This window comes from Muscardinus avellanarius, assembly GCF_963383645.1.
Source record: "Muscardinus avellanarius genome assembly, chromosome: 5".
NCBI lineage: Eukaryota > Metazoa > Chordata > Mammalia > Rodentia > Gliridae > Muscardinus > Muscardinus avellanarius.
Genome location: NC_137790.1, coordinates 105,800,674 through 105,821,728, shown reverse-complemented (window position 1 = coordinate 105,821,728; position 21,055 = coordinate 105,800,674). Strand labels below are relative to the sequence as shown.

General features: G+C 40.6%; 1 protein-coding gene across 1 annotated transcript in view; it reads left to right on the top strand.

Annotated features, from left to right (window-relative positions):
• Positions 1-2,876: 2,876 nt before the first annotated feature.
• SEC62 (SEC62 homolog, preprotein translocation factor) overlaps positions 2,877-21,055 on the top strand; it is a gene marked incomplete at both ends in the record, with an annotated part of 31,820 nt that continues 13,641 nt past the window's right edge. Inside the window, 5 exons of the mRNA XM_080696080.1 lie at positions 2,877-2,912; positions 10,674-10,782; positions 14,243-14,348; positions 19,818-20,022; positions 20,239-20,331. Coding sequence (XP_080552206.1) covers positions 2,877-2,912; positions 10,674-10,782; positions 14,243-14,348; positions 19,818-20,022; positions 20,239-20,331 — 549 coding nt within the window. The remainder of the gene's footprint in view (positions 2,913-10,673; positions 10,783-14,242; positions 14,349-19,817; positions 20,023-20,238; positions 20,332-21,055) is intronic.

The following is a 21,055-nucleotide window of genomic DNA, read 5'->3' as shown; positions in this document are numbered from 1 at the left end:
TAAGTAGGCTGAAGCTCTCTTCGAACCACTATCCTCCTGTCTCAGCCTCCCAATTATTATTTATTTTTGAAACAGAGGGTCTGGCTAAATTGCTGAGGCTGGCCCTGAACCTGTAGCCTTTCAAGTACTGGGCTTACAGACATGTGCCACCACACCCAGTTTAGTATGCCACTTTATGAAAGGATTGCCAGCATCTTCAGATTTTGGTACTTGAGGGGGAACTGGAGCCAAACCAGACACCAGGAAGAGCTATTTCCTTTTTTTTTTTTTTTTTTTTTTTTGGTGGTGGTACTGGGGGTGGAACCCAGGGGCTTTTCTGCCTCCGGGCTGTACTCCCAGACCTATTTTATACTTTATTTGGAAAAATAGGGTCTCACTAAGTTGCTGAGAGCCTCACTCAGTAGCCGAGGCTGGCTTCTGTTGGATCCTCCTGTCTCAGCCTTCCAAGCGTGGGGATTATAAGTGTGTGCAACATGCCTGGCGAGCAAACTCCAATAAATTTCAAAATCAAGAATAAAAAGCTGGGCGTGGTAGCACACACTTGTAATCCCAGCATTTGGGAGGCTGAGACAAAAGGATCTCAGTTCGCAGTCAGCCTCAGCTACTTAGGCCCTTTGCAACTCAGACCCTGTTTCAAAATAAAGAATAAGAAAAAAAAAATTAGGGCAAGGGGTGCAGTTCAGAGGTAGAATGCCCCTACGCTCCATCCCTAGTACCGCAAAAAAATAATAATAATAAAAAAGAATAAAAAATAGGGCTAGAGGTGTAGCTCACAGGTAGAATGTCCCTGGGTTCCATCCTCAGTACAGCGAAAAAAAGAAAGAAAGAAAAGAAAAGAAGAGGAAAGGAAAGAAAGAAAGAAAGAAAGAAAGAAAGAAAGAAAGAAAGAAAGAAAGGCGGGTTGCTGATTTAGCTCAGAGGTAGAATGCCACTGTATTCAATCCCCAGCATCCCCCCCCCCAAAAAAAAAAGATAAAATGCTAGCTGATTGAGACAGGAGGATTGCAGGCTCATGGCCAGCCTTAGCAACTTAGGCTCTCAGAGACCCTGTTTGAAAATTAAACAAAACAAAACAAAAAAGACCAACAAAACAGAGGCCATGATTCAAAATTTAAAAATAAATTAAAGAGCCAGGTTTGGTGGCACAAGCTTGTATTCCCAGCATTTGGGAGGCTGAGACAAAAGGATTATGGTTTGCAGCCAACCTCAGCTACTTATTGTTGGTCCTTTGCAACTCAGCAAGACCCGGTTTCAAAATAAAGAATAAAAAATAGGGCTGGGCGTGTAGCTCAGAGGTAGAATGCCCCTGGTTTCAACTGCCAATATCATACACATGAAAAAAAATAAAGTATTGGATTTGACAAATGAATTATTAGTAGATGGTTGGAGATAGAAACCAAATTGTAGTCTAAGGAGTGAATGGCAGTGAGGACATGGAAACAGTAAATTAAAACTCCTTTGAAGCTAGGGTGGTGGCGAACGCTTGTAATCCCCGCGCTTGCCAGGCGGAGACAGAAGGATTGCACAGGTACGAAGACTGCCTCCCTGAGTTAAGAGACCCTGTTTCCAAATAAAATATATAAAAGGTCTGGGAGTATAGCCCGGAGGTAGAAAGCCTCTAGGTTCCACTCCCAGTACCACACACACACACACACACACACACACACACACACACACAAATTCAGGGAGTGTAGCCCGGAGGTAGAAGGGTTCCATCCCCTCTTTTGAAGATGACAGTAGAGACGCAGCTTAAAAGGGAGATATGATTCACAGAAGATTTTTTTATTTTTTATTCTTTTTAATTTGAAACAGGGTCTTACTAAGTTGCACTGGGCCTCACTAAGTAGCTGAGGCTGTCCATGAACCGCCATCTTCAGGTCTCAGCCTCCTGAATGCTGGATGAATGAAAATGCTGAATGCACGATTGTAAAATCGTGCACCAACACGCCCGGCTGCAAATTGTCCTAATTACACACTTAATTGCTATTAGGTTACATACATGATATGGAAAATTTGAGAAGACTGAAATAATAACTATTTACAACATAAAAATAAGAAAAAAAAAGTACCATATTGCATGCAATCTCACTTGGGGGACGGGAAATATATAAATACAACATACATGTACGTACACATGTACAACGCCGTTATAAATAGAAGAAAATTGATAAAAATGGTTAACATCTGAGTGGTATAATTACTTTCTTTATCTTTTCTGTATTTTCCCAATTTTCTATAACTAAAACTAGTTTTAAAATCTCCATAAACTCATTGGAATTTGTATCTAAGCACGGACTGTCAATTTAAGCCCCTTTCTCTTTGGCCTAGGTGTCTCTAAAATTTAAAAAAAAAATCATAATAGTAACCGGCCAGACTGGAAGTCGAAGTCGCCTGCAGCCTTCTGCATCCCGACTTCCTACAACTTTCCATCTTGTAACTCTCCTGGATTCTCCCTCACTTCTGGGTCCTAAGGGTGAGTTTTGAGAAGCCACTTGGAAAACAGGAGTCCAGTGTGTAAATGAGCTATTCTACCTCGCAGGTCGCACGTAGCAAAAGACCCCCGACCCAGGGTTCGGCTCTGCGCACTAGCACAGCCCAGGTGTAGATCCCTCAGCTCAGCGAGCTCGGTTCGCTCGTCTCTTTAATGGGTCTCTGCGCCCTGCGGCTCCCGGCGCGCCCTGCGGCGGGGGCGGGGCCGCGCCTCCCTCCGCCCCGCCCCCGAGCACCTCCCTCCGCCCCGCCCCCGAGCACCTCCCTCCGCCCCGCCCCCAGCGCCTCCCCGCCCCCGCCGCGGCGGCTTACATAACGGGCCGCGGCCGCTCTCGCGAGACTTCCTCCGCGCTCCACGTCAGGAGGACTCGGGCGGAGCGGCCAACATGGCGGAGCGCAGGCGGCACAAGAAGCGGATCCAGGTAGCGCCGCCCGGCCGGGGAGGGGGCCGCGGCGCTGAGCGCGGAGGGGCCGGGGCCGGGGCCGGGGCGAGCGGGGCGGCCGGGGAGGGCAGGAAGGGGCGCCGCGCTCCGAGGGGGCCTGCGCCCGCCCGCCCCGAGCCGAGGCCGCGGAGCCCGGCGGCGGCGAGGGCCCGGCGGAGGCCGCGGCTGCTCGGGACGGAGCCGAGCGCTGGCCGCCCCGGGCCCAGGCTGCGGGCGGCGGAGCCCGCGTCCAGCCGCCTTCGCCCTCGGCGGCCTCAGGATCTTAAATTTCAGAGCCCACTCGGACCTGGCCGTAGTCCTTCCCGGAGACAGGATGTAAACAAACAAAACCCTGTGGGTGCTGCGGCGAGCTGGCGGCGCCCAGGAACCTTTCGGTGCCAGTTTGTCAGCCTCGTAACCTACATAACACCGACCCGCATTCCACTTGCGCGGTCTTGGGCCTCTCTTCCCGGCACCTTTCCCCCGTTCTCGTTCTTGGCCAAGAGGATTACATATGTTGAAAATCTTACGCTTGAGGTGTTTATACGTCGCTTCATCAGTTCATGTGCCGAGAAACCCAAGGCATCATAAATTGATAGCATGTACTAAATTGCTAATATAATCATCACAAATTGTTTCATTTATCATTGCTTTCCTTTTCCTTACATAAGTGACTTTTTCTCTTTCCGTTTGTTTTTAAGTGTATCGGTCTATTGGCCCACACACAGATGTTTTCAGCTGTGCGAGTCAAAAATTTGAAAACTTTTAGATATTCTGAAAAAGATTCCGATGATTAGTGAATTTACAACTTGGCAGACATAAGTAATTGTGAACAGGGTACATAAGGGAATTAGATGCAAATTCCAATTCCAGCCTTAAAGCCAGGGCTTAAGATCAATAGAAGATCTAATTGTATTCTTCCTGGGCTTTCGAAATTTTAGTTTTACTGGTTTGTCATAGTACTGTATTAGAATTTGTATTGGAGAGCCGGGTGTGGTCGCGCACACTTGTATTCCCAGTACTTGGGAGGCAAAGACAGGAGGATCGGGGTTCGCAGACAGCCTCAGCTATTTAGTGAGGCCCTTAGCACTCAGTGAGACCGTTTCAAAATAAAAAATAGGGCTAGGAGTGTAGCTCGGAGGTAGAATGCCCCTGGGTGGTACCGCAAAAAAACAACAACAACAACAATAATAATAATAGGGCTGGAGGTGTGTCTTGAAGGTAGAATGCCCCTGGGTTCAATCCCCACTACCACAGAAAAGAAAACAAATTTGGAAGTTGTCAGATTTTAACTTACTGTACTCTTTATATTAAAGTTGACAGTACATTTTATGCCCTTTAATACGAATTGTTTACAGTTTAAGCTGCTCTTTAATATTATGAGGGTTCTGTAATTCACTTTTTTAATAGCTACTCATATTGTAGTTGTGACTTTATATTAAACAGATAAGTGTGGAGGCTGTACAGTAATTTAAGTGGTAGTGGCTGAAAGTTGAGACTGAAGCCAAACTGCCTTTTTATATCCGAGCTCCACCAATTATTAGTTGAGTAATTTTTAAAGTTTTTACCTCATTTTCTGCATCTATATAAAGGATGTTTATCTTTAAAAACTTAAAAAAAAACCTTTTTGATTTGTAAGAGTTGCGAAAACAGGTGAGGCAATTACATATTTAAAGTGCTTGGCAAATAACCTCTTCCTTTTGTCCTCCACCAGGATAAAGGATTTAGGTTGGATTATTATTTGGGTTTTTGTTAAGCACTCTTTGATATGCTGATGAATGATTAACAGCTATCGGTTTAGTAAATAAACTATTAAGATTTTGAGTTGTATAAGTGTAGCTATTTATTTCTATTTGTTAAAAATCAGTCTGGTAAGCACTTGGTGGCACACGCTTGTAATTCCAGCATTCTGGAGGCTGAAACTGGAGGATCACAGTTAGTGAGGCCCTCCGCAGCTTAATGAGACCCTGTCTTAAAGAGTAAAAAATAGGGCAGGGGTGTAGCTCGGAGGTCGAATACCCCTGGGTTCCATCCCCAGACCTGCAAAAAATAAAAAAATAAAAAATAAATCAGTCTGGTAGCCTGGTGTGGTGATCGAGAGGCTGAGCCTGGAAGATTGCATATTTAAAGACAATTTCAGTAACTTAGTGAAACCGTGTTTCGAAGTAAAACAGCTGTTGGTATAGCTAGAGGTAGTTTGGGGGGAAGTGCCCCCCCAGACACAAGTCAGTTTGGCATACCACAAAATGAAAATAATTTTGCTATCTTTACAGTGGTTTTTGTTTTGTTTTGTTTGTGGTGCTGGGGATGGAACCCAGGGGCATTCTACCTCCAAGCTATACTCCAGCCTGATTTTTTATTCTTTATTTTAAAACAGGGTCTCACTAAGTTGTGGAGGGCCTCACTAAGAAGCTGAGGCTGGCCTGGAACCTGCGATCCTCCTGTCTCAGCCTCCCAAGTACTGGGATTGCAAGCATGTGCCACCATGCCCAGCTTAATTTCCATTTTCTGCTGCAGAATAATTTCAGATTTTCATGTCCCATCAAAGTTGGAAGCAAGACCACTGTTGTTACATTTCCTTGGTCTTAATTTACTGGTCACTAAAAACCTGAAGTGAGCTACATGTTCATTGACATTATGTTGTAATTTTTTTTGGTGGGGGATGACTAGGGATTAAACTCAGAGGCTTGCTTGCTTGCTTTTTTTCTTTCTTTTTTTGCGTGTCTGGGGATAGAACTCAGGGGCATTTGACCTCTGAACTACACCCCCTGCCCTATTTTTTATTCTTTATTTCAAAACAGGGTCTCACTAAGTTGTAGAGGGCCTCACTAAGTAGTAGCTGAGCCTGGCCGTGAATCTGTGATGCTCCGGTCTCAGCCTCCCAAATTAGTACTTGGGATTACAAGTGTGTGCTACCACTCCTGGCTGTAAAATTTTAGTAATGGATATTCTCTAATGAGAATGATCTACATTCAGATTAACAAAACATTTGAAAGTAGAGGGTTTCTTCCCCCATGCCTAACCAAAAATAGAATTTTAAATTATTTAAGAAATGTGATACTGGACATGGTGGCACATGCTTGTAATCCCAGCATTTGGGAGGCTGAGACAGGAGGATCAGCTACTACTTAGTGAGGACTTTTGTAACTCAGTGAGACCCTGTTTCAAAATAAAGAATTTTTTAAAAAATAGGGCTAGGGGTATAGCTCAGAGGTTGAATGCCCCTGGATTCTATCCTTAGTACCACAAAAAAAAGAAAAGAAAAAGAAATGTGATTATGTTGCACACTTGTAATCCCAGTACTTGAGAGGCTGAGACAGGAGATCCCAAGTTTGAGAATAGCCTCAGCAACATAACTAGACTCTAGTGAGACCCTGTTTCAAAACAAATAAAAATAAAGACTGGGGTTAGAACTTGGATGGAAGAAGAATGCCCCTGGGGTTTCAATTCCTAGTACCACAAAAAAGGGGGGTAAATATTTTAATGTAATTATGTAAGATTTATGAAAATATGGTAACTTCATATGGATTAATGGTGCTACTTACCAGAAGCATTGATTTTTAAAATCACAGTGTCATGAAATTGAAGATTGAAAAAGATCTAGTGGGATTTGTTTGGAAACCTTCTTCACAAATTCATTCCATTCTAAAACTAGGGTGGGGGGCCTAGAGTTTACTGAGATCACCGACACTCACATTTGACAAAGAAACTGAGGTCAGTGAGACAAAATAACTTGATGTAGGATCACTCGAGATAGTAAAACTAGGTTTAAACCAGTGTTCTAATTCCCAATTAGATATTCTTTCTATCTTACCATTGATAAAAATTAGTTGTCCAGACAAGTCTTAAGATTTTATATTAAATTGTACAACATAAAGGCTTAGTATGGCTTGTCTCTGCTAAAGAGAATCATCCCATCTAGTGTTCTCCTTATACATACAGTGTCCAGTTGAGTTTTGGGACACTTAAGTGGCTTACTATTTCAGAACTTTAATAACCTCCACCAGTTTTTTTATTTTGTTTTGGTTTTTAGGTGGTACTAGGGATGGAACCCAGGGGCTTTCTACCTCCAAACCACTCTTGTTTTATATTTTATTTGGACTGAGCAGCTGAGGCTGGCGTTCACCCTGCTCGATCCTCCTGTCTCTGCTTCCCAAATACCGGGATTACAAGTGTGTGCCACCACACCTGTCACCAGTTACTTTTGTTGTACTCATTTGTCTCCCTGGCAGTAAAATCCTGACATAACTTGGGCTTCTCTCCTTAATTTCAGAAAAGGGAAGAAAAAGGAAAATTTAGGACTAAATAGCCAGATGACAGGTTTGACTTTTAAGGACCTTCTGAAGGGAAGGAATCCAGGAAACCAGTCCTAAGTCTGAAAACTACCTCCGAAGTTTTTTTTCTTTTTTTTTCCCGGGTGGGGGATGGAATCCCAGGGCATTCAGTCTCTGAGCTACACCCCCGGACTTTTTTTTTTTTTAAACAGGGTCTCACTAAGTTGGGGAGGACCTCACTAAATAGCTGAGGCTGTCTGCAAACCATGATCCTCTTGTCTCAGCCTCCCTGCTGGGATTACAATGGAGGGTTTTGCAGTTACATAGTAAACCTGTTGCTACAGAGAAATTACAATAGGAGTGAGTGAATTGAAGGAGTTACAGAAGGATACAGTTATAGACAAGGTAACAGCTGCATGGCTTTGTTCAAATGATTTACCAGAGGTCCCTTCCAGTTTTCAGATTTTATTATTAATCTGCTGTTTGCATTTTCACAAATATTTTATACTTTTGTCTTTGTGTACAAATTTACGATTCATAAACTTAAGACTTTTTTCCCTCAGTTCAGTATTAATAGATTAAGTTTTTTTTGTTTTTTTTTTTTTTTTTTTGGTGCTGGGGGTGAACTCAGGGGCTTTTCTACCTCCAGGCTACACTCCCAGACCTATTTTATATTTTATTTGGAAACAGGGTCTCACTAAGTTGCTGAGAGCCTCACTAAGTAGCTGAGGCTGGCTTTGAACCTGTGCGATCCTTCTGTCTCAGCTTCCCAAGCACTGGTATTGCAAGTGTGTGCCGCCACCACCACGACCGGCTAGACTAAGCTTATTTCTATTGATGGTTTGTTTGTTGCTTTGCTTCTTTGTTTGTTTTTGTAATACTGGGAATGGAACCCCAGGGACATTCTACCTCTGAGCTATATCCCAAGCCCAATTTTGTTTTATTTCTTATATTGAAGCAGAGTGTCACTAGGTTGTTGAGAGCCTTGCTAAATTGCCAAGGCTTGGCTTTGAAACTGTAATCCTTCTGTTTCAGCTTCCCAAATACTGTATTATAAGGGTGTGCTACCCGTGCCAGCTGGATATGGTTTTTAAATTGTTCGTCAGAAATTCTGAGCCAGGCATGGTAGGGGTTACACACCTGTAACCCCTGTAACTTGGGAGACTAAGACAGGAGGATCACAGGTTTACATTAATGCCATGATTCTATCCCAGAGGCTAATACATTTGCCTGTGATCTGCAAATGTTTGTTTGTTTGTTTGTTTGTTTTTGCATTACTGAGGATGGAACTTTTGAGCTGCACCCCCAGCCCTTTTTTTTTTTTTTTTTTTTTTGCAGGTCTGGGGTTGGAACCCAGGGGTATTCTACCTCTGAGCTACACCCCCTGCCCTATTTTTTATTCTTAATTTTGAAACAGGGTCTCACTAAATTGCAGAGGGCCTCACTAAGTAGCTGAGGCTGTCCGCAAATAGTGATCCTCCAGTCTCAGTCTCCCGAATGCTGGGATTACAAGCGTGTGCCACCATGCCTGGCTCCTATTTTTTATTCTTTATTTTGAAACCGGGTCTCACTGAGTTGCAAAGGGCCTCACTAAGTAGCTGAGGTTGTCCACGAACCACAAAGGATCAGCTTCCCAAATGCTGGGATTACAAGCATGCACCACTACCCCTGGCTTGCAAATGTTTTAATTGTGCTTTAATATGTGTAGTAGATATATCTTGTCTAAAATTGATAGAATTGTTGTCCAGAAACAACTTTCTTCCAAATTCTTTTGTTATTGAAAAACTATCCTTTCTTAAGTTGATCACTTTCAAAAATGGACATCTTTTACCTAGTCATTTATGTATCCTTTATTATTGTCTTATTCTATACTTGAAATGTTTTACCTATCTACGTTTCTTTCCTGTTTCACTTTTTTTTTTAAGTACTGGGGATGGAATCCAGGGGCGGGGATGGAATCCAGGGGCATTCTATCTCGGGGCTACACCCACAGCCCGATTGATATTTTTATTCTTTATTTTGAAACAGGGTCTTCAAAGTTGTGGAAGACCTCACTAAGTAGCTAAGGCTATCTGCGAACTGTGATCCTCCTGTCTTAGCCTCCCAATAGATGTTTGATATTAACTGTAGCATCCAAAGATTGTAGGATGAGCATTCAAGAAGTATGTATCTAAATCGTTTGCACTCATTCAAATTAAGCAAACCCATCTTAGTCAAGTTATCAGTTAAATAAATCTTTAAATTGACAACAGATATATCAAATGAAAAAAATGACTATATTAGTGTGATCATAAGTTTGTTTCTATAAACCATTTGAAGTGTCACTATTTTTAACTTTTGTGAATTTGATCAGGTGCTTACAAATAATATCAAATATTATTTACCACCAGGTGCAGTAACCATGCCTTTAATCTCAGTAGTTGAGAGGCTGAGACAGGAAGATCACAGATTCTCAGCCAACCTTAGCAACCTTGTGAGGCTCCTTACAACTTAGGGAGAGCCTGTTTTGAAATAAAAAATAGTGCTAGGACTGTAGTTCAGAGGTAGAAATACCCCTGGGTTCAGTCCCCAAATCCACAAAGAGTGTGTGTGTGTGTGTGTGTGTGTGTGTGTGTGTGTGCGCGCGCGCATGCGCGCACGTGCACACACATTTACTAATAAGATGAAACTCCACAGTATACACATGTATATTATACAATTAAGTACTGCCATTTAACAAATAATATATTAATATATCTTAGCATATTTAAAATTTTTAGCAAGGAATTCTCACCTTTTATTGTCAAAAATATATTTTGTAGCTAAGCCTTATGCTGATCATAAAACCTCGTAGATGTTAGTGAAATTGTAATGTTAAATTTTGAATTTGCAGTTTTAAGATTCTGTTATTCTTTAGTGCATATATATATATTCGTGTGTGTGTGTGTGTGTGTGTGTGTGTGTGTGTGTGTGTGTGTGTGTTACTAGGGGTGGAACCCAGGGGCTTTCTACCTCCGGGCTATACTCTAAGACCTATCTTACACTTTATTTAGAAATAGGGTCTCAGTAAGTTGCTGAGAACCTCACTAAGTAGCTGAGGCTGGCTTCGAACCTGTGCGATCTCCTATCTCAGCCTCCCAAATGCTGGTATTACAAGTGTGTGCCACTGTGCCTGGCTTTAGTGCATATTTCATAAATAAAACTTTTTCATAAGATTTTTTTCCCCCGTACTGGGGATTGAACCCAGGGGCAGTTTACCTCCAAGTTACATCCCCAGACCTTTTTTATTTTTGTTTTGAAATGGTCTTGCTAAATTGATGGGAGTCTCACTACTTGCTGAGGCTGTCTTCAAACTTGTAATCCCCCGGATCCTCTGTTTTATTAAGTATTGGGATTACAGGCAAGTGCCACCACACCTGGCTTGTACTTCACTTGAAACCGATCTGTACATTATTTTTCAGTGCGTGAATTTCTCAAGTAAGTTGATATTAATATTTTCATATTGCAGGAAGTTGGTGAACCATCTAAAGAAGAGAAGGCTGTAGCCAAGTATCTTCGATTCAACTGTGCAACAAAATCCACCAATATGATGGGTCACCGGGTTGATTATTTTATTGGTAAGGTTCTATCAGTAAAATCATATTAGCATACATAGATCTTTCAAAGTTAATTAGATTAGGGCTATATAGAAGGCTTTTTTTTTTTTTTTTTCGGTACTGGGGTGGAACTCAGGGGCATTCTACCTCCAAACTATACCCCCCAGCCCTATTTTTTTGTTCTTTGGAAATAGGGTCTCACTGAGTGGCAAAGGGCCTCGGTAAGTAGCCGAGGCTGGCCTCAAACCACGATCCTCCTTTCTCAGCCTCCTGACTGCTGGGATTATAAGCTTGTGCCACCACGCCTGGCTTATATAGAAGTTTTTTTGGTTTTTTGGGTGTTTTTTGTTTTTTTTTGTTTTTGTTTTTTGTTTTTGGTGGTGGTACTGGGGATGGAACCCTTCTACCTCCAGGTTATACTCCCAGACCTATTTTCTATTTTCTTATTTGGAAACAGGGTCTCTTAAGCCAGAGAGGCTGGCTTCGAACCTGCACGATCTTCCTGTCTTGGGGATTATAAGCATGCATCACCACACCCGGCTAGAAGTTTTAAAGGTGCTTTCCAAATATGATTATTGAGCCGGGCATGGTGGTGTGCGCTTGTAATTCCAGCACTGGGGAGGCTGAGACAGGAGGATCTCTGTTCACAGACAGCCTCAGCTACTTATTGAGACTGTTTGCAACTTAGTGAGACCTTGTTTCAAAATAAAGAATAAAAAATAGGGCTGGGAGTGTATCTTAGAGGTAGAAAGCCCCTGGGTTCCATCCCCAGTACTGCAAACACACAAACAAAAAACCCAAAAGAAACAAATTGATTATTGAAGCTGGGTGATGAGCATATAATAGTTGATTGTCTTATTTTCTTTTGTGATTGAAAATGATTATAATTAAAAACATGCTATCTACATTTGTTGTACATTTTCTAACAGGATTTGTTTTTAATGTTCTAAAAAATACATTTTTGGGGGGTACTGGGGATGAAACCCCGGCATTCTACCTCCGAGCAGCACCCCCAACCCTGTTTTTTAATCCTAATTTGGAACAGGGTCTCACTAAATTGCAGAGGGCCTCACTGAGTAGCCGAGGCTGTCTGCGAACCTTGAGCCACCATACCTGTGGCTCACTTCTCATCGGTGTGAATTGAGTTGTCATTATAAAGGAACTTCCTCGCCGGGCGTGGTGGCACGCTTGCCATCCCCGCGCTTGGGAGGCGAGACAGGAGGGTCGCGCAGGTTCGAAGCCGGCCGCGCTGGCGTAGGAGACCCTGTTTCCAAATAAAAATGTAAAAAATAGGTCTGAGAGTGTAGCCCAGAGGTAGAAGGGCTTCCAATAACCCCATTACCACCAAAAAGAAAGAAAGAAAGAAAGAAAGAAAGAAAGAAAGAAAGAAAGAAAGAAAGAAAGAAAGAAAGAGAAAAAATTCCTTTAGTGTTAATGTTTGGTTTTGGTTTTGGTTTTGGTGGTACTGGGGATTGAACCCACAGGCATTCTACCTCAGATCTACACTCTCAGCCCTATTTTATTCTTTATTTTGAGACAAGGTTTCACTCAGTTGTAGAGGGTCTCACTAAGTTGCAGCAGCTGGCTATGAACCTGCAATCTTCCTGTCTCAGCTTCTCAAATACTGGGATTATAAGCAATGCACCACCATGCCCAGCTCTATTAATGATTTGATGCTTATTAAAAGTTGAGAAAAACACATTAATCTCTTCAAGTCTAATGTGTTTATTTCTACTAATAGTAATAGATAATTCACCAAACTTTTGTTTTGTTCTTTTTGTTGCAGTGCTGGGAATTGAACCCAGGGTCATTCTACCTCTGAGCTACAGTCCTAGACCTATTTTTTTCTTTTTATTAAGTTTTAATTTGTTTGTTTGTTCGTTTGCAGTACCAGGAATTGATACCAGGAGCATTTTACCTTTGAGCTATACCCCCAGCCCTATTTTTAATTCTGAATTTTGAAACAGTGTCTCACTAAGTTGTAGAGGCCTTCACTGAGTAGTTGAAGCTGGCCTTGAACCTGGCAATCCTCCTATCTCAGCCTCCTAAGCACAGAGATTACAAGGGTATGCCACCACCCCTGGTTCTATTCTTTGTTTTGAAATAGAGTCTCACTAAATAGCTGAGGCTGGCTATGAACCTGTGATCCTCCTGTCTCAGTCTCCCAAGTACTGGGATTACAAGTGTTCCCCACCATGCCCAGCTCACCACCAAGTTTTTCCTCAGTGGGTTACAGTAAAATTTGATGAGAATTTGGGAGAAGGTTTTGGCTTTTTTCTGTATTGATTAATTTTTTATGTGTGTGTGGTACTGGGGGGTGGAACCCAGGGGCTTTCTACTAGACTCTGGGCTACACCCCCCCAGCCCTGTTTTTTATAATTTATTTGGAAACAGGGTCTCACCAAGTTGCTGATAGCCTCACTAAGTAGCTTAGGCTGGCTTTGAAGCTGTGCGATCCTCCTGTCGTAGCCTTCTAAACGGTGGGATTACAAGCGTGCGCCACCATGCCCAGCTCTTGATTGCAATTTTTTATAAGAATCATAGTTGAACATAAATATTTTGAAGTCTTTTGTTGTCAACATATCCTTATTTATCTTGCTTTAATTGATATTTCTGAATGCCATCTACTTTCCAACTTTTTTTTTTTTTTCTTTTTTTGAAGGTCTGGGGAGGGAACCCAGGGGCATTCGACCTCTGAGCTACACCCCCTGCCCTATTTTTTATTCTTTATTTTGAAATCGGTCTCACTGAGTTGCAAAGGGCCTCACTATGTAGCTGAGGCTGTCCGCAAACCGCGATCCTCCAGTCTCAGCCTCCCAAATGCTGGGATTATAAGTGTGTGCCACCACGCCCGGCTCCCAACATTACTTTAAAAATTAATATTTCACGTGGGGCATGGTGGTACATGCTTGTAATTCCAGCATTTGAGAGGCTGAGACATTGTGCAGGTTCACAGCCGGCCTCAGCTACTTAGTGAGGCCCTTTGCAACTCAGTGAGACCCTGTTTCAAAATAATAAAATAAGATAGGGTTGGTGTTGCTCGGAGGTAGAATGCCGCTGGGTTCCAACCCCAATACTACAAAAAAAAAAAAAATTAATGTTTCACAAATAGAGGTTTTAAGGAAATGTTACTCTGATCATATTACATGTAATATTCTGTTCAACTTTATTATTTCCTGGTATTTTTATTTACTTTTTTTTTTTTTTAATTGTGGGTATAGGGATGAAACCCAGGGGCATTTGACCTCCAAGCTACACCCCCTTGCCCCATTTTTTTATTCTTTATTTTGAAACTGGTAGCTGAGGCTGTCTGCGAACTGTGATTCTCTGGTCTCAGCCTCCAAAATGCTGGGGTTATAAGTGAGCACCACCACGCCTGGCTGAGTTTTATTTTCTGTTATCAAAATGTTGAATGTAATACTATTTAGACAGATGTAAATTCCCATGTATACCAAATTAAAATAATAAATTTTTTCTTTAGCTTCAAAAGCAGTGGATTGCCTTTTGGATTCGAAGTGGGCAAAGGCCAAGAAAGGAGAAGAAGCTTTATTTACGACCAGGGAGTCTGTGGTTGACTACTGCAACAGGTAGTATATATTTCTTAGTGAAGGATAACATAAATAATAATTTTAAGTTTTCTTCATAGCCTAAGGCTCTTTATCATTTATTGTACTATATTACAAAAGAGCCTAAACATAGTTTTTAATGTATAACCTGGATTTTGTTAATAATTCTGCAAATGTATTTGGTTTTAAACTGTTATATTTTAATTGCACATAATCTTTATGTTCTATTACTTTTGTATGTTTTTCACACCCACTGAGCTGAATAGTCAGCATTAAAAATTATATAACAGTGCCTATAGTGAACAAGGTTCTTTTTTTTTGTAGAGAAAATGGTTAGGGAAGTTTTTTTTTCCCCAAAACTTGGGGGATTCCTAATAGCCGTTATCCTTGTTTTGTCTTAGTGTCTGTACCCTGAACCATAAGCCAGATATATTTATCCTATTTATAGTGATTGCTAATGTAGTATATCTTATAAAGTCAGGACAGTTAAAACATCTACTTTGTCTGTTTTTTGTTTTGGTACTAGTGATTGAACCTGGGAGCAGTCTACCTCCAACCTACACCTCTAGCCTTTTTTAATTAATTTATTTATTTGTGGTACTGGGGATGGAACCCAGGGCATTCTACCTCCGAGCGACGCCTTCAGCCCTATTTTTTTATTCTCTATTTTGAAATAGGGTCTCACTGAGTTGCAAAGGGCCTAAGTACCTGAGGCTATCCATGAACCATCATCCTCCTATCTTAGCCTCCCGAATGCTGGGATTACAAGCACCTAGCTTTGGTCTTTCTGTAATCTTAAACTGGCACTTCCCTCAGTGATTCTCCATCTTCTGCTTGTCTCTCAATATTGTAAACATATCCCTTATCCTGTTCCTACCATGTACTATTCTTCAGATCTTCCAGCCCACATTATTTATGTCTAAAGTTCTACTGATTTATCAAGATGATATCTACTTTGGCTCTTAACTATTTTAGAATTCTTGCATTTGCGTTAATTTTTTTAATCTTTGTCAATAGAATCTGAAAACAGTTGTAGGACTGTTTAACTCCATAGTAGTTAATACAATGTGGGCATATAATTAAAACTCTTTGCTGCATAAGTACCTAACACATGTCTTACATTCAGTGAATATTTGTTAAATCTTAAAAATTTAAGAGATGAGGAAAAATACAGGAGCATTTTAAAAACTTTTTATAAGTTGTCTTAAACTATTTATCTACTCAACATATATTTATCAAATATGTATTATATTCCAGGCCCCTGGAATGCAATGATTATTCTCATTTGTGTCCTGTCTCAAAACACATACTCTTAATTCTTAGGGAAGATTTAAAGCTAATAACAATACTTGGTAAAACTGTCAAGATTAAATTTACAGGAAAACTTTTTTGTTGTTGTTTTTCACTTTACTAGGGATGGAACCCAGGGGTATTCTACCTCTGAGCAATATCCCCAGCCTTATTTTTTATTCTTTATTTTGAAGCAGAGTTTCACTCAGTTGCCAAGGGCCTCCATTATTAGCTGAAGCTGTCCCCGAACTGCCTCCTGAATGATGGGATTCCAAGCATATGCCACCATGCCAGTCTTGTTACTCAAAGCCAAATAAGTAGACATTCTGATTTTACTGCAAAGGTTTAATAATGTCAGTCTCACTTTTCTAGACAAAGAATGAGTTGCAGTAGACATTCTCTAAAAAGCAGTTAATGAATAAATCAGTTATTCTACTTATTACAGAATGGACTGGTGTTATAATGATTTATGTAGCTGGGCGTGGTGGCGTACAATTGTAATCCCAGCATTCAGGATGCTGAGACCAGAGGATCGCAGTTCACGGACAGCCTCAGCTACTTAGTGAGGTCTTAAGCAACTTAGTGAGACCCAGTTTCAAAATAAAAAAAAAAAAAGTAGGGCATGAGGTATAGCTCAGAGGTTGAATGCCTCTGGGTTCCTTCCCCAGACCTGCAAAAAATTAAAATTAAAAATATAATGATTTATGTAACTGTATATATTCCATATTAAATGAAATTGAAGATTCATAGCTAAAATAGCTACATTTATTGAGTTTATGTTTATCATATACTATGCTCAACAATTTACATGCTTCCCTAAAAAACTCTTAGGAAATAGAAGCCCCAATTAATCAAGTGGTAGAGGTGATTTTTTTTTGTTTTTTCAGTACTGGGGATGGAACCCAGAGGCATTCTACCTACAAGCTACACCCCTAGTCCTATTTTTTATTCTTTACTTATTTATTTTATTTATTATTATTGTTTATTTATTTATTTATTTATTTTGGTGGTACTGGGGATGGAACCCAGGGGCATTCTACCTCCGAGCTACACCCCCAACCCTATTTTTTGTTCTTTATTTTGAAACAGGGTCTCACTGAGTTGCAGAGGGCCTCACTAGCAGTAGCTGAGGCTGTCCATGAACCGCGATCCTCCTGTCTCAGCCTCCCAAATGCTGGGATTACAAGCGTGTGCCACAACGCCGGGCTTATTTTTGTTTTTATATTGAGTAGTAATAAATTATAGAAAATCTGAAAATTATGTTAAATGCACAAAATTGAACATATGTTTATTATAAATTTGTCTATTTATATTACTGGGGGTTGACCCAGGGGCATTCTACCTCTGAGCTATACCTCCAGGCCTATTTTTTATTCTTTTTTTGTGTGTGTGTGTGTGGGGGGGGGGGGTTATAAGGTTGGAACCCAGGGGCATTCTTCCTCCAAGCTACACCCCCTGCCCTTTTTTGGTATTCTTTATTTTGAAACAGTGTCCCACTAAGTTGCAAAGGACCTCGCTAAGTAGCTGAGGCTGTCGGTGAACCGCGATCCTCTGATCTCAGCCTCCCGAATGCTGGGTATGTGCCATCATGCCCGGCTTCCTATTTTTATTCTTAATTTTGAAACAGGATTTAACTAAGTTGCAGAGGGCCTCATTAAGTAGCTGAGGCTGGCCTGCAAACTTAAGATACTTCTTTTTCTCCCTCCCAAGTACTGGGATTACAAGCGTGTGTCACCATGCCCAGCTTGTTTATTAGAAGTTTTTCAAAACATTTTGAAGTAAAAAATACAAAGTTTCCCTTTAGCGAGGCATGGTGGCACACGCTTGTAATCCCGGTACTTGAGAGGCTGTGACAGGAGGATCACAGGTTTGCAGCCTGCCTCAGCTACTAATTGAGACCCTGTTTCAAAATAAAGTATAAAAATAAAAAAACAGGGCTGGGAATGTAGCTTGAAGGTAGAATGTCCCTCCGTTCAATCCCCAGTTCCACAAAAAATAAAATTTCCCTTCATATTCAAACATTCCATTATTTTCTTCTTTTAAGTAGTTAGTTACTAAAGTCTCGTTTCAAATTTTGTCTTTATACATATGTATATATGCGTAACAGATATTAATGGTGACATTTTGGAGGGAGCAATTTGAACAGTTAACACCGTTTTATGCTGGGTAAATTTTCTGAACAAACAGAATAGGCCAGATGAGGAAACCTAGAAGTTAGTAGTGGAGGTCAGACAGCAGATGGAAGCCCAGCCAGGCAGGGAAATACAAGTGCTCCAGAAGGCACAGCATAATGACCAGAAAGACGTCCGAACAGGAGGAACCCAGTTACCAAGTGACTCGATATTCTCTCGCAGGTACCACTGAGGTGTAAGAAAGGTGGATTGTCACAATTCGCAGGCACAGGTGCTGGTAGTGAGGCTGAGCTTGTAGATTTTGTTTTGGTAGTTTTACATTGCCAGGGCAGGAATGAGGAAACAAATGAGAAACTCTGAAACTGGAACATGAGATTTGAAAGAGTGGCTTATAAATGACAAAGGTAAGGTCAACCCAGTGGTAGGATTATAAGGTTAGAATTGCTGGGTATAGTGGTGCACACCTATAATCTTAGTATTTGGGAGGCTGAGATGGGAAGATTGCGGGTTCAAGGTCTGCCCCAGCAACTTAGCAAGACTCTCTTTCAAAGTTTAAAAAATAGGGGTGCAGTATAGATCAGAGGTAGAACACTCCTGGGTTCAATCTTCAGTACCCAAATAACTTACTCAATGTTAGGAACCACCAGCAAGGTAGACTTTTTTTTTTTTTGGTGGTACTGGGGGTGGAACCCAGAGGCTTTCTACCTCTGGACTATACTCCCAGATCTATTTTATATTTTATTTGGAAACAGGGTCTCACTAAGTTGCTAAGAGCCTGATTAAGTAGCTGAGGCTGGCTTCGAACCTGTGCGATCTTCCTGTCTCAGCCTCCCAAGCGTGGGGATTATTACAATTGTGCACCACCACGCCTGGCTGTTTGTTATCTGTCTGTCTGTCTGTCTATTTTTCCAGTACTGGGGATGGAACCCAGGGGCATTTACCTTCGAGCTACATGCACCCCCAGCCCTATTTTTTATTCTTTTTTTTGAAACAGGGTCTCACTAAGTAGTTGAGGCCGGCCGTGAGTCCCGATCTCCTGTCTCAGCCTCCCAAATGCTGGGATTACAAGGGTGTGCCACCACACCCAGCAGTTTATGGGTTTTAAACAAGGTGATTCAGACTTCATGGTGTTAGGGATGGTGGTACATGCCAATAATCCCAGTACTTGGGAGGCTAAGATAGAAGGGTCGCAGGACAGCCTTAGCAAGTAGTGAGACTCTTATCAGCCTAATGAGACCCTGTTGCAAAATAAAAATAGAATAGGGTTGGGGATGTAGCTTGGAGGGAGAATGCCCCTAGGCTCAATCCCCCATATCACAAAAACAAAACCCCTCAAGGTGGTTCGTGTTCAGGGAAAATTTGAAGGAAGTGAAGGAATGAAACAAAAAGATGCTCTTGTATGGGGGAAGGTACTGTGTGAGGGGCACAGCCAGTGTGAAGGCTGAGATGAGAGTTAAAAAAGAAGGAAAAACAATATGTTTAGAGAGAAATTAATGGAAGAAGGAATACATAGTTCTTTAACAAATGCATTGCACATTTATCTGATTGATCTTGTGAGAATCCTTATCAGACTCCAGAAATCTCAGAATACCTACTTATTCATTACTTAATTGAAAATATTTTGTTATATAACGGCAGGCAAAATAGTGAAGTATTTGGGAATACATGGAGAAAAAAGTAACACCCATTAAGGCATTGAAAATTCTTGAATAGGATAGATCAAAGGATAGGTACAATTTTAATTTTTTAATGATTCTGAAACTTTTCCTCTTCTGCTCTTGCATTTGAGACAGCATTAAATGAGACTGAATCTTTATTATACTTAAAGTGAAAATTATATTGAATATCACTGAGTTTGGGCAACTTCTGTATAATCTGATTGGCTAGAAAGTTTTTTGACCTAGTAGAGTTGACTATTTTTCCATAGGCTTTACTAGTTACACATTTTTCTTATGAGTTGCCAGTTAATGTCTGTCTTTTCCCATTTTATTTGGAGCTTGATCATTTTGCTTTTCAGTCTGTCTATATAATTGACGGGGAGTATAGTGTTAAACCTGTTTTCTCCAAGGCTTTTAAAGAAGCAGTTTTTTCACCGAGCACTAAAAGTAATGAAAATGAAGTATGATAAAGACTTAAAAAAGGAAAAAGATAAAGGAAAAGCTGAAAGTGGGAAAGAAGAAGATAAAAAGAGCAAGAAAGAAAATATAAAGGAAGAAAAGACAAAAAAGGAAAAGGAGAAAAAAAAAGACGGTGAAAAGGAAGAATCCAAAAAGGTAAGTTCAGCTAAAATTAGTAAAAATAAAAAATAATTGTGTGCACTTGAGCTCTACTGGCATATGAGCATATTTAAAATAACAGCAGCTTCAGGGATACTGTAAATACTATGAGAATTTTTGTGTTACAAGTAGTTAAAATTTTTTCACTATATGAATATTGTACTGCTTTCGCTTGCTTGTATTATTTCGACTATTTAATTTGTGTTTTTATAGGAGGAAACTCCAGGAACTCCCAAAAAGAAGGAGACTAAGAAAAAATTCAAACTTGAGCCACATGATGATCAAGTGTTTTTAGATGGAAATGAGGTGAGAGTATTACCTTATGACTGGAATTCCAGTTTTTTTAGAGAAATTTTTAGTAATATGTTTGATGCCTTCATAGGAAATCATTTAGAAGTGTAATCATGCACTTGTAAAAGCTACTCTATTTTTAAAATTTAATCTCTGAATTTAGTTTTTTTTAAAAAAATCAGAATTAAATGTGTGTGATAGAACATCTGAAATAACAGTGGCTTAGTACAAAATAAATGTTTATTTCTTTTTCAGCAATGTAACCTGGGGGTGAGCAATACAGATATAGCAATTCCATGGTGGACCCAAGCTTTTCCTTTGTAAGATCCTTTTAGCTAAGGTTACCTCGTCATCCAAAATGGCTGCCAAGCTTAGATCTAGATCCAAAAGAGGGAAGGAAAATGAGGTTTTAAGGAGGCTATCTTCAGGGTACTGTCCAGGAAGCTGCTTTCATTCCTGCTTGGATTCCACTGGCCCGAAACTATTTACCAGGTGATGCTTACCTGAAATAAAATCTTAGAAATGTACTTTATATACCAGATTATTTGCCTAGCTAAAATGCAAGTTTCTATTATTTTCAAAAGTAAAAGATCAGAATGGCTTATTAGGGACACTACTGATCTCTGCCTATTACATGCATAGTCAAGACATAGCACTTGAGGTGCCTGACATTTTTAACATTTCTTTACGCAGGTAGTTTTTGTTGTAGTTTTTATCATTATCTATTATAATTAGAGAT